Source organism: Parasteatoda tepidariorum, chromosome 4 (genome assembly GCF_043381705.1).
Source record: "Parasteatoda tepidariorum isolate YZ-2023 chromosome 4, CAS_Ptep_4.0, whole genome shotgun sequence".
In the NCBI taxonomy this organism is placed as follows: domain Eukaryota; kingdom Metazoa; phylum Arthropoda; class Arachnida; order Araneae; family Theridiidae; genus Parasteatoda; species Parasteatoda tepidariorum.
The window spans coordinates 28,011,510-28,025,739 of record NC_092207.1 but is presented as its reverse complement, the minus strand read 5'-3'; the positions used below and the strand labels follow the sequence as shown (position 1 = coordinate 28,025,739).

At 30.7% G+C, this 14,230-nt stretch overlaps 1 protein-coding gene across 3 annotated transcripts; it reads left to right on the top strand.

The window, feature by feature from the left end:
* The first annotated feature begins 5,696 nt into the window (after positions 1 to 5,696).
* On the top strand, positions 5,697 to 13,173 carry LOC107441798 (zinc finger protein Xfin). 3 transcript variants are annotated; one of them, XM_016055179.3, is made up of 2 exons: positions 5,697 to 5,819; positions 8,777 to 13,173. In XM_016055179.3, exon 2 carries the CDS (start codon positions 8,782 to 8,784, stop codon positions 10,768 to 10,770), a length of 1,989 nt encoding a protein of 662 aa, XP_015910665.2. In that variant the 5' UTR covers positions 5,697 to 5,819; positions 8,777 to 8,781; the 3' UTR covers positions 10,771 to 13,173. The 3 variants fall into 3 exon arrangements, with proteins under 3 accessions (XP_015910665.2, XP_042903688.1, XP_015910661.2); XM_043047754.2 differs by having other exon boundaries at positions 5,713 to 5,836; XM_016055175.3 differs by lacking the exon at positions 5,697 to 5,819 and adding an exon at positions 5,876 to 6,145.
* The last annotated feature ends 1,057 nt before the right edge of the window (positions 13,174 to 14,230 follow it).

Here is a 14,230-nt window from a genome sequence, read left to right as displayed (position 1 = left end):
GCTAATAAAATGCCAGTCAGTCGAGCTTCCTTAACTTAAAAAGCATTTAATCGTATCAAATAAAACGCTTAATTGTACAATTTTGCCCGCTGTGTAAATTATTTTCTTCTTTGAATCCTTGAATGTTAAGCATTCGTTAGCCTCGGAAAAGGGAAAACTGATGTTTTGTGATTCAAACAGTCATTATCCATATACATCAAATTATAAGATAATTGAAATTTATGTCAATATAAAAAAAAAACGAAATCTGTATCTATCAATATGCAGTGTGTTCCGTAAAAAGCGACCTCGTTAATCTTTCCCGATTAAATAGAAAAACAATACTCATTACGGGAAAGAAAAACACATTACAGGAAAACAGTGGCAAAAGGCGGAATCGGTATCAATCACTATACAGTGTGTTTCGTAATAAACATCCTCGTTGGAATCATTTCCTGTAAAATAAAAAAACACTATTCATTTCCCGGGCAACAAAAATATATCACGGGAAACAGTGATAAAAAAAAAATTAGAATTCGTATCAGTCATTATACCGTGTGTCCCGAAATGAGCATCCTAGTTGGAATCATTTCCGTTAAAATAAAAAATAAAAAACAATGCTCATTATGGGAAAGAAAAACATTTTGTGGAAACAGTGGTAAAAATCCGAATCGATAGCAATCATTATATAGTGTGTTCCGTATTGTTGGAATCATTCCAATCCTTGTTGGAATCATTTCCAATAAAATTTCAAAAATTCTCTTTACTGGAAAGAAAAACATATTATGGCAAACAGCAGTAAAAAACGGAATCAGGATCAATCACTATACTGTGCGTTCCGTAATGAGCTTCCTTGTTGGTATCGTTTTTAATAAAATGAAATAAAAAACAATAAACATTACGAGAAAGAAAAACATAACACAGGAAACAGTGATTTAAAAAAAATTGGAATTCGTATCAATCACTATGCAGTGTGTTCAGAAATGAACATCCTCGTTGGAATCATTTCCGTTAAAATTAAAAACAATGTTCATTATGGGAAAGAAAAACATTTTACGGAAACAATGGTAAAAAACGGAATCAATATCAATCACTATACAGTGTGTTCCGAAATGAGCATCCTCATTGGAATCGTTTTCAATAAAATAAAAACAATACACAATACGGGAAAGAAAAACATTTTACGGAAACAGTGATAAAAAAAATTGGAATTCGTATCTATCACTATACAGTGTGTTCAGAAATGAGCATCCTCGTTGGAATCATTTCCGTTAAAATAGAAAATAAAAAACAATGTTCATTACGGGAAAGAAAAACATTTTGCGAAAACAGTGGTGAAAACGGAATCAATATCAATCACTATACAGTGTGTTCCGAAATGAGCATCCTCGTTGGAATCGTTTCTAATAAAATTTTAAGAACAAAAAAACGATTTCACATTACGAGAAAAAAAAAACATTTTACGGAGACAGTGGTAAAAAACGGAATCAATATTAATCACTATACAGTGTGTTCCGAAATGAGCATCCTCGTTGGAATCGTTTTCAATAAAATAAAAACAATACACAATATGGGAAAGAAAAACATTTTACGGAAACAGTGATAAAAAAATTGGAATTCGTATCAATCACTATACAGTGTGTTCAGAAATGAGCATCCTCGTTGGAATCATTTCCGTTAAAATCGAAAATAAAAAACAATGTTCATTACGGGAAAGAAAAACATTTTACGAAAACAGTGGTAAAAACGGAATCAGAATCAATCACTATACAGTGAGTTCCGTAATGAATATCCTTGTTGGAATCGTTTCTATTAAAATAAAAAATACACACTACGTGAAAGAAAAACATATCACGGGAACGAGTGATAAAAAAAATTGGCATTCGTATCAATCACTATACAGTGTGTTCCGAAATGAGTATCCTCGTTGGAATCGTTTCCGTTAAAATGAAAACTAAAAAACAATGTTTATTACGGGAAAGAAAAACATTTTACGAAAACAGTGGTGAAAACGGAATCAGGATCAATCACTATACAGTGCTTTCCGTAATGAGCTTCCTTGATGGAATCGTTTCTAATAAAATAAAAAAAAAACGATGCACGTTACGAGAAAGAAAAACATATCACGGGAAACAGTGATGAAAAAAAAATTCAAATTCGTATCAATCACTATACAGTGTGTTCCGAAATGAGCATCCTCGTTGAAATCATTTCCGTGAAAATAAAAAACAATGTTCATAGTGGGAAAGAAAAACATTTTACGAAAACAGTGTCCGAATCAATATCAATCACTATATAGTGTATTCCGTATTGAGCATCCTCGTCGGAATCTTTTCCAATAAAATTAAAAAAAGCACTCTTTACTGGAAAGGAAAACATATTATGGCAAACAGCAGTAAGAAACGGAATCAGGATTAATCCCTATACAGTGCGTTCCGAAATGAGCATCGTCGTTGGAATCGTTTTCAATCAAATACGGTGGTAAAAAGCGGAATCAGTATCAATCACTAAACAATGTATTACGCAATGATCATCCTCGTTGGAATCGTTTCTAATAAAATTAAAACTCCGTTAAAATACACATTACAAGGAAGAGAAACATTTTATGAGAAAGCAGAATCAGCATCTACCAATACACAGTGAGTTCCGTAATGAGCATCGTCGTTAGAATCTTTTCCGAGAAAGTATAAATAATATTCATTACGGAAAAAAAAAATGACGTGAAAAAAGGGACAAAACGGAACTGATATACTATATCGATGTNAGAAAACCAGAGAACTTCTGGATCAAGTATTGGAACAAAATAGCCTTCGTGGATGACTTAAAGATGGAATAAACTCTCATTCGTGTAACATGGAGTGGAAAACCAAGAAAACCTTCCTCGGGTAGCCCGACGGCAAGAGGATTCTAACCCAATGATCCGTCTACCACTGAGTGCGAGCTGGGAGCAAAATTCGTATCAACCAGCCCTAGCTGGGATTCGAACATGATTCCCTCATTGGGAGGTGAACGCTCTATCACCTTATCTGAAAAAACCCGACATTGATAAACCAGAGTTTCATAATAGATATTAGAAAAAAACGAACGCTGAAATAGTGCAGTCTGTTACATCGTCCTCTCTCCTCTGATGGAAAGCTGAGGATCCTGGCAGCCGACTTAAGAACCAGAGTCTGTACGCAGTAAGATCCACAAGAGTTAGAAGCTTACAGTCCTCTCGTTGGTTACAGTGTGGAAGTTTGGAAATTGAGGTACTGGTTCAAACTACTGCCCACGTCATTTCTCCGGAGCCAAAATTACATGACATTCCTATCATGGCCATAAAAAGATAGAGCCCTTAAAAATGGAAGCATGGCCACAACTGTTTGATGTGTTTGACAACTATCGTTAAGATATTTCCTCCATATAAAATCAGAAATGAAAACCTACTGGAAAGAGCCAAAGTGCCAATTATTCAGGAGGAAATATGTAGATGGCTATTTCTTGAAGAAATTGGTTATTCCTTGAATAAACGTTGAGAGACTATATCATATGCATATGTTTCTCTCATTTAAGATCCTAAAGGCAAAAAGTAAAGAAGTTGACCCAGAATGACACGGCAGAGACATATTAGCGAAAACTTTTATAGATGATACGATTAACTGGATTAAAGGATACAAAGCACAAGGCGAGAGACAGGATGGTAAAGAGGGACAAGCTGAATACTTTCTGTGTTAGACGGTGTGAGATTCTTAAAAAGTAGATAAAAAATTAAGTATTCAATATAAAAATTCAATCCCGTTATAGTAATTATTAAGCAATTAAAGCATTACATATCACCATTCTAAATAAAATTATATAAAAAAATAGTCATTTTTAGCAATTAAAATAACAAGAATGGTCCACCATTCATCTCATGGAAAAATTTTAAAATTCAAAGATCTCTATAAGAAATTCTTAGCAGAAGTTTAAAAATCTCTCAAGGTGCACAAGCAAGTGTCCACACACATCTTTACCTTCACTTTAAATTTATAGCTGTAGCTCTGAGAGTGCCAAAGTTCTGTTGCAGTGTGCCGTCCGTTATGATCCCAGATTTGTTTGAATGCTATTATTCAGTTTCTGTTTAACGTATATAACTGGCCTTAATCTTTCTTTGAAAGTGAGAAATTTCTTCCCGATTTAGAGCTCATGATCTAAGTGGTCTAATACTCTTTCGTTTCTTATTTTCTACGCATTATTAGGCGTGTTTTAGAGGAGAGAAAATACAACACAAAAGTGAAAATAAATTTTATATAATTTTTAGCGAAATAATCAAACTAAACAATAAAATTTAGTTTTTTAACGACTGGTTCAAAAAATTTAATTTTCTACATAAAAGAAATACATAAAAGTATCACAATAAAGTATACATAAACATAAAAATTTTAATTTATTATAAATTTTATATATATATTTTGTATAGATTTATTAATTACTTATAGCGAAAGAAATTTACAATAAGATATTTTCTTCTTTTATTGTATTAAAAACTTATCATTCAAAATATATACGTAATTATTTCTTGGTACTACAGCCCAGAACAGGCATCAGTCGTTCCAACGAGTTTCTTCCAACGAAGTCTGTTAGATGCCTGTTTTTTCAAATTAGTTATTTGCAATGTTTTTAAGTTTTTCAATGCCATCAAGCCACTGAGTAAAGGTCTTGTGGCTCATTGAAAGTTAATATCTTTGTGGGGTAGTAAGCCTCTGATCAAAATAAGTTACCGAGATACCTTATTCGGTTCGATTTGATGATTATGTCTGGTTGTTGCATCGATTATATATTTCATGATTTTAGTAAATTCTCTTGATGTTATTTTTATTAAAGCTCCCAAAATTTTACATAGAATTTTTAATTAAAAAATTATTTGCCTGTTTTGGATTGGCTAGGTTTACTTGATGCCCAACTTTCGCTGATGTAGAGGACTACTGATCGGATTAGTGTTTTATACATACTAATTTTTGTTCTGTTGCTAATGAATCGTGATCTTATTAATTAGTTTCTTCAACCAGAGTAGCGTCCCGCAGTGGACTGATCGTTAAGACATGGTTCCCAGCAGATCACCGAAGTCAAGCATCACTGGCTACTGTCAGTGTGCGGGTGGGTGACCATTAGGATCAGCCTGCGTAGGGACCGAGGGTGTGCGGTATGGACCCTCGTTAAACTGTTCTACCGTAAAGTGCTCGACTTCGCGTGCAGGTCGTCGGGCTACCGAAGCGGGGGTGCCATCCCCTCTGCAGAGGATCAAAATTGCGATGGCATGTCTTCGGATCATCCTCAGGGATGTTTCCCAGACCGTCGCCAATAGCCCATTGTACAGCTCTAGTGCAACGTAATAAATGAACAACAACAACAACAACATCAACCAGAGTAGCATTTATTTACCAATCGGTGATCAATGTCAACTTTAATTTCATTTAGTCACAATTATCCCAAAGTATTTAAGTCGGTTACTTTCTCAAAGGTATAAACATTCTACATCAGTGGTACACACACAAGTATTATGAATATTTTATTCAGATCAAAAGTTACTTATCTAATTAAGCTAAGCAAAGTCTACGGGACATTGGATGTTGAAAGTTCACGTATACGAATTCGGAGATGCGACAGAGAATTTTACGGACGAGATGTATTCCCCCCCAAAAAAAACTCGCTAATTATGTTGTAATTTAATTTTTCAACTTCGCATACATGATATTTTTTTCATCCAGTGTGAATGTCCCTCATATTGCAATCTTCTGAAAAAACGTTACCAACCAGTTAGAGCAGAAGCGTTGCTCGTTGACGGGACGATTATGTAACAATTTCTGAAAAAGTGGTAACTGGTAGGTGCAATTAAAGCGTAAGTATTATTTTGCGTGTAACTGCAAGAGAAGTAGTTTGGCTTTATTCGTGAATTATCAATTGATCAATTTCGCGCAGCCAAAGTTGTTTGTGCATCGAAGACTGAAAAGCATAAGTCATTATTGATTTTCTAACATCTTTTGGGGGAAATGCGAGAAAATGCTTTTCAAATTCTGTATATTAGTTCATTTTATTACTGAAATTACCTTCTACCATGATCATTTTGTGGTTGCTTTTCGCAAATTTCTTATGAAAAAAAGAAACTAAAAACACGTCTGTTCGTTAAACCTGAGCTTTTAAAAAAGTGGTATTGATTTAATTATATTCTCTTGTAGTTTCAAAAATAATGTTTATTATGTATCATTTATATGTTGCCTAATTTTGGTGTTACTTAAAATATCGCTATAAACATTTTAGTTTTTCATATGTTGTTTTTGTTTGTTAGAAGATAATTTGTTTGTGAGTAAGCAAAGTATTGCATTTTTAAGAATATACCTGTTGCCAAAGTGCTACTGCCCAGTTCATGTCTATACAATAAATTTAAAGCAGATCCCGTTATAAGCTAATAAACAGCTAATACCTTTCAAGTTTTCCCCATCTGTAAATATTATTTGCCACTGTTTGATTGTCTCTGAAACTTGACAGCATTTTTGATGCTGATCTAGATATTGAAATCTTTCTAAACTACACGTGCGAGAAATGAAATATAAAAAAATTTATATCTATTTATTAATTTATGACATTCCTCAGTTGATTTATTTTGATTAATAGAAGTTATACAAAATAAAATTGTGTTTGTGTTTTGTTGTTTTCTTAAATATTTTTTATTATTGTGCGCTGTAGTGTTTTTGTTGTTATTAAGTATTCCTTATCTCCAAAATGATATGTTGTTCCCTTTGAGCACGCTTTTATTTATTTTTGTTTATATTTATTGAGAGTTTTAAAGATAACTTTATTCAGTTGACATAAACAGATGCCAATATAAGAATATTTCTTTAACTTTTTTTGTGTGATAATTATTCAAGGGGTCATCTTGCATCAAGACGGTTGCAACTTTGTCATTTTTTGTTCAGAAAAAATTTAAAAAAAAAAAAAAAAAAAAAACGGAAGTGGTACACAAGGAATAAAAGGAAATCTACCACAAGAGAGAAAACTTAAAATGTGAAGTCTGTTAAGAATAGTAGTATACATTAAAGTAAATTTAAATTGAGTGTAATTCATTATGACGTAGTGGGTCAATAGCAAATATAGTATAGAACCACTTGTAAATATCTCTCTATATATTATACCCAAAGTAACTACATACTTATGACATTTTAGTTTTTTCTTCCCAAGCAACAATTTTACCTTGGTCCCAGTTGAGCTCAAAATTGGCTGAATATGTATCCTATATGAACATGCACTGAGGGACCAAAATTGGGATGTCTAGATTTTTCAATATTAGTCTTATATAAGATCAATAGAGGACCTATATTGGCTGAATAATAAACATAAAATATCAGGTTATACTGTTAATTTTATATAGGGCTAATATTGGTTGTAAAGTGACTGTAAAATATATGGTGAATCGGACAACTCTATATAACAGCCCGTTAAACCCTTATTGAGCCAAGACTCATGAATATTGGCAAAATGAGGGCCCAAGTTATTTTGCTGATAGGGTTTATTCATATTTACAAATGAAATTATATGGTCCAATTTGGTATGAATGAAAAATGCAGTGATTAAATTTTTTATGAGGCCTTGTTCTTTTATTTTTAATGTTATATATTCTGGATTAATCAATTTGTTCTCCCATTAACTTGAAATTTTTAAAAGATAACTCAATCTTTATTGAATAGAATTTTAAAAAATTGCAACCATGGAGGTAAATACTTCCAGTCTCTTTTATTACATTCTATGACTGACTCAACTAGTCAGAATGAATTAAGTCATAGCGGTTCACAAAATGATAACGTTTATGGGGAATGACTTGATTGTGCAAAAGAAAAAAATTGTGAATATTGTTTGTATTACCAACCTCAATACTGTTCATCTTTTCATTAGAATTTGTGTATAAAAAGATTGAATATATGTCATATTGATATATATGTCAGACACTAATTAAATAACGATCAACTCTTTGCAAGCGACAGCAATTATTTTGCAATGCACCAGTCCAATCGGAAAATCCTCAGTATTTTTTAATCAGCCTGACAGTTTTTAGATTTATTGCACTGAGCCTTTATACCTTAATCTAATTAGAAAATTTATTCGTTGCTTAATTTGCCTAAATTATTTTAGGCAGTTGACAATAAAAACCAAAGTAGTGAATGCTTATTGTAAAAAGCTTTGTTAAAGACTCTTTGCATTAAGCCTAAAAAAATTCTATCTGGCTGAATAATTCTTAAAGCATTTCCTAATGGCATAGAATGAGCATAAAAATATTATGATCATTAAAAATTACTGAAGATTTTCTTAGTTAGCCTGGTGAATTGCAAAATGCTAGCAATATTAGTAAACAGCTTGCTTTTTAATTTACCCAGGACATACACATTCAAAAATTTATCTGTTTCATTTCAAAGTCACCCAGTAGTTCCGATTAAGCTTTGCATTTGTGTTATGATTAATTTTTAAACTCTTAAGTTATTTGCTGCTTTCCTTGAATTCATATGTTGTTTGCATTCCCATGTGTTTTATTTTGTGAAAAAGTTAAATGTTTATATAAAAAAATTTCTTTGGCTGAAGCTGTTTACACTGTTAGAAATATCACATTTGTTTGGTACAAGATGTTTTAAAATTTTAAGTGACCACAATATTCCTCTGCTCAAATGTAAAGAAATATTTTTTGATCTGCCTACATAGAAGAACTAGAATTGTAATTTATCATTCATTTTAATGCCTGTAAACGCTGCATATTTTTATTTTTGATTTTATGAAATTTTTTTTTCTTATTTAGATCTAATGGAGCAAGGTGATGACAATCATTTATGTTTGCGATGTGGTCAAACAATCATAGGCCTCAATAATTACGTTTCACATCGGCAACAAGGATGCTTTAAGATCAATCAACCAGTATCATCTCCTCTTCTGTCTCAGGGCTCAGATATTTTAACATCTGTTGATTCAAGTGTTAAAGAATTGCAAGAACCTTCCTTTACTACATCAGAAATTTACAAACTCTCTGCTGATGATTTCTTCCTTTCCTTAAATTTACAAAGCATTGCTAACACAGGAAGTACAAATCAAAGAGCATTAAGCAATGTTAGTGATAATTTTTGTTCCAAACTTGGTTTTACCTCTTTAGATAATGATTTAGATGCTACATTTACGTATGATAAGGAGATTTTACCTGAAACAATAATTTCCGATACCTCTTGTATGAATATAGATAGATTGTTATTATCATCTGATAAGTTAGAATCTGTATTTAAAACTTCAAATAATGCATTTTCAATCGACGAGAATGTATTATGTGACATCAATGATGTATCTAACTCTAAATCTAACTGTGAAATTGGTATTATTCCATCCAGCACTTTGACATGTGGGACAGATAATAGCTCTGAAACCGATAAACAAGCTGCAACTCCTTCCTCAGCCATTGTTTTGTCTTTCAAACAGCGAGTTTCAGAGCGCCAAGCTAATTCTACGAGTTCTAATATTGAATGTTGTACTCCTGATAAAAATCAATTGGTTTGTTCTTTATGTAATTTCAAATCTGATTTTATATCAACTTTTTTGAACCATTTACTTTTGTGTGAGTATAAAGAATCGAATGAAGAGAAGTGGTTAAAAGAAGTTTTTAGAAATGAACTTCATTTCATTAAAAATGTTTTATTTACATGCAACCTATGTTCTTTTTATTCAAATGATAGAATTGCTTTTCTTGAACATTTAAAAAATAAAATCCACTGTCAAAAAGGGGCAAAACTTAAAAATCCCTTAATATGTTTACCTTGTAGAGATGAGTTTTCTTCTAGTGATGATATGATAAATCATTTTTCTAAAAATCATCTATCTTCAGAAGAGTTTATACATCCAATAATAGTGATGGAAAAGAAAAGAAATATTCATTGTTGCCACTGTCTTGCTCTAGTCAAAGCTTGCATCCTCTCAGCTTCAAACAACAATAACAATTCGATCAATAATACTGACTTAGTCATGTCTACTAAATTGGGGGTAGTTATCCACTGTGCTTACGGTATTAAACGAGGCTTATTAAATTCGCATTTTAAACTGTTTAAATCTCTGTGTAGACAAAAGAAACTAACGAAAAGTGTTGATAACTTGTTCATAAACTGTTCTGATAAAACTATAGAAAATCAAGAAATTGTTTCAGTAGATTCCGTGAAGAATGGTTTTCTTAAGAAATTTAGTTATTTAAACACAAAGAAGAAATCTGTAAATGCAAAAAAATTTAAGCCAAAAGTAAAAGTGCATTTCTGTTTTAAGTGTGAAACAGAATATAAAAATACAGTTTTGTTTAAAAATCATTTGAAACTTCATAAGAAAAATGACTCAGTTAAAGCTAGTGACACAGAAAAAACATATTTGTGTGAAACTTGTGGTTATGTGTGCAAAACATTTCATGGTATGACTAAACACAAAAGATATCATACTGGTGAAAAACCATTCAACTGCCCTTACTGTGATCTTTCATTTGCTGTGAGTAATTCCTTGCTAAGGCATAAAAGAACTCATACAGGTTTGAAACCTTATAGTTGTCCGTATTGTTCATATGTGTGCAACAATCAAGAAAATTTGCGAAAACATATTTTGAAAACGAAGAAACATGCTGGAAGGAAGATGTATCCCTGCAAAACTTGTAATTTTGAGTGCAATGAATTTTCTGATTATCAAACTCATATGTTAAAGGATCATTCTCAGGTTTGTTCTGACTTCAAAAATATCCATTTAAGTACAGAATCAAAATTAAATCAGGTTTCCTAGACTATTTACAATCAAAGTTCCTTGCATTTTTGCCTGTCATATGAATTTTTCTTTATTGGTTTGTTAAATGTAATTATGTAAAATTTATTATTATTGCTGACTTTATGATTTTTAAGATATGTATTTTTCATTTCATTTAAGTATTTGGAATGATATTTTCATTTTAATCTAATTAATCTTTTTTTAGAAAAAAAAACTTTTAATTACCTACTTTGAGGAAAGAAATGTGAATTCATGTTTAATTTAAATTTATCATTTTACACCGGGACAAAAGTAGTGTAGCAACCCCCCCCCTTGTTGCAACAATCAAACACACTGAAGTCTTAAAAAAGATAAAAAGTTTTCATTGAATCATCCAACTTTCTACCCTAACGCCAGAAATTGCTTGTTTTAGTATTGTTTTGTGCATGGTCATTCCTGACTCTTAATCATTTTTTAGCATGAAAAGTTTGAATTCAGATAGAAATGTTACTGTTGTGACTTCTAGTCAGTGCCGGATTAAGTGTGCGCGGAGCCCTAGGCTATTAAAATTTTTGGGGCCATTAGATTAAATTTTTTTTCTCGTATATTTTGTATTTATTCAAATATAAAAGTATTTATATATCTTTTCATTTAAGAAAGCATACTTAAAATTAACATAAATAATAATAAGTTAAATTTTACTTTATTTTGTTAAATTAGGACTAAAAAATAATCATAATAATCATAAAAAATAATCATAAGAATTTTAAGGAGTATTCATTCACCCCTAATCATTGGGGGCCTCAGGCCATAGCCTAGTCTGACCTAATGGGCAATCCAGCACTGCTTCTAGTGGATAAGGAAAGCAATTTCTAGAAAGTAAGTGGTCTGGGTAGTCTCCATTCTTAAAGGACGGGGTTATATTGAAATCTGAAAAATAGCCTTTCTTATATAATAGAAAAGATATTTGTACAAAATCAACAGAGAGTTAGAAAAGATGGGAGAAATGGTGAAAGATGATAAATAAGAATTTTTTCAGTGTTCAAAAACGAAAAGATCATAATAAAAAGAAAAAATAGTATTTAATTTTTTTTTTTTAAGAATTGTTTTACAGGGGTTTATTGTCTTAGAGCAGTGTTTCCCAAACTTATGACTTTTGTGTACCCTTTCTAAATTTTTCGTAACGCTGTGTACCACTAATAAAAAAATGAATGTATTTTTTACTTTTTAAAACTTGCACAAAAGTTAGAAATCACAACTGGCTGTTGACACCACTAATTGTTAACTGTTAACTCTGCAAAAGATAGCCAATAGAAAAATACGTAATCGTAAAGTTTCACGGCTAGCTTTGCTTTTAAATAAAAATTTTTGAAATTTTCGTTGGTTGCAAGATATTTCACATAAGAACGCATACCCTCTCTAAACTGTTCCCGTACCCCAGGAGGTACGCGTACCACACTTTGGGAAACACTGCCTTAGAGAATATTGCAATATTTAGGAGAAGGTAACATTAATTGATATGCAAATTCACCAAGCCCACAAATTATTATTGTTATAGAGAGAGTTCACTGTAGTTTATTTCTTGTGATAGTCATTTTCTTGTTATTATATATATATGTAGTTATAGTTATTTTCTCTTCACATGAAACAAACTGCAGAAATATCTCATCTTTTAACAAAACAGTGACTTCTATGTTGTATTAAGTTTCCTCAAATTTTCTAAGAGATTTTCTTAAATAAAATTAAATAAGTTTTTTTAAATAAAAAAATAAATCATGTTTGTTATATTTAAAACTTAAATTGTTTTTATTGATTTATGAATGTTATTATCATTTGAGTTACTTATTTGTTAGGGTTCTATTTTAATCTGATTCATAATTTCTAAAATCATATAATTCCTGTTTGATGAATTATAATTTTTAATTAATTTGATATTTTTTCGTCTTTTTAAACGAAGTGGTTTTGAATGTATGTAGCATTCTGATTTCTTAAAACCAATTGTTTAAACAATATTCTGAGATTTGTTCATCCTTCAAAACATCCATTGAAGCTTGATAGTTATTTTTAGATTAAAATTTCAAACTCTTGTTCATTCAAGGCTAATCAACTGTTTGCCTGTTAACGACTAAATCTTTCTTTTTTATTTTTAATGGCAGAATTTATATATTTTATACGCTCATTATTTTCAGTTATAAATTTGTATAGCTTATTTATTTGTGTTGCACATTTGTCATGTAGTTTCATTTTAATGTGTCTTGTCCTGAAAAATAAAATATTGTATTAACTCAAAACTATTGTTTTTTCTATCATTAAATGTTTTTGTGGTACTTTAAAGAAAAACATTTTTCAGCAGTTCTTGTCACTGTTATTATTCTAAATTTATTTATCTTTGTTTAGTGAACAATTCTGAATTAATTAATAATAAATTGACATTTCAGAATAGTGTGTGCGAATTCTTAGAAGCAAAAGAGTTATTCAATTCTTGATTATTATTATTGGTTATGAATGAAACACAAACACATTTATTAATTCAATACAATACAATGCAATAAAATACAGAATAAAAACCAGAAATAAACCAGATCTCTTTGTCCAAGTCAGGGACTACACAATTGAGTTTATATATTATGATAAATAGAAAACACATACATGAAGGCAAACACAAAAGTGTTAGAAAAACACAACTATAAAACTTAAAGTTTGAAGGATGACAAGCAAGAGTGTCTGGTTTAAAATAAGTTAAATCAATCATGAAATCTCAAAATTATAACTTTTAAAAAAGATATACATATATAGAATTATTATGATTATTTGTCTTCATTAATGGAGAAAAATTAAAATTATTTAAGCATTTTGAATTTCATCAAGATGTAAATTAAAGCATTGGCAATAAATACTGAAAACAAAAAAATAATAATAATAATCTTAGGCTTAGGCATGAAATAAATCTTCCACTACCAGTCATGTGGTTTTTGTTTTAAGTGTTTTAATTTTTGAAAAGATGTAGACATACTTCGTACAAAAATAAGTTACGAAAGGGTAATTATGCTGCGTAACTAAATTTAAAAAAAAAAAATTCTCGTTATTCAACCAGTGGTATGAAAATGTGTATCATAAATACTTTACATGCTTTTAAGCTAATGTCCAGTAAAAAAAAATTAGTCTTACACTTATTTCAGATGATGCAACTTTTGTTTTTTTTTTTTTAATTAGAAAATGTCTCTGTAATTGAACAAAATTCTGAAAGAGAAAAAATAAGTCTATGGCATCATTATCATTCTGTGCAAGGAAAATTAATAACAGAAGTGTTTCTAGAGATATTTTTTCCTGGGGTGCCACCAGGAAATATATTAATTAAAATATTTTTAAAAAAATCTAGATAAAAGCGAAATTTTCGACTTCAGCTGAAAAAAAGCTTTTCTCTCTTTTAAGAATTCTTAATCACAGGACAGAAAATAAAAAGCTATATTAGCTTCTTTAACGATTTTCAAAGAATAAA

Coding starts and splice junctions, on each gene's coding strand:
- LOC107441798 (XM_016055179.3), top strand. CDS start 8,782: ATGGAGCAAGGTGATGACAATCATTTATGTTTGCGATGTGGTCAAACA.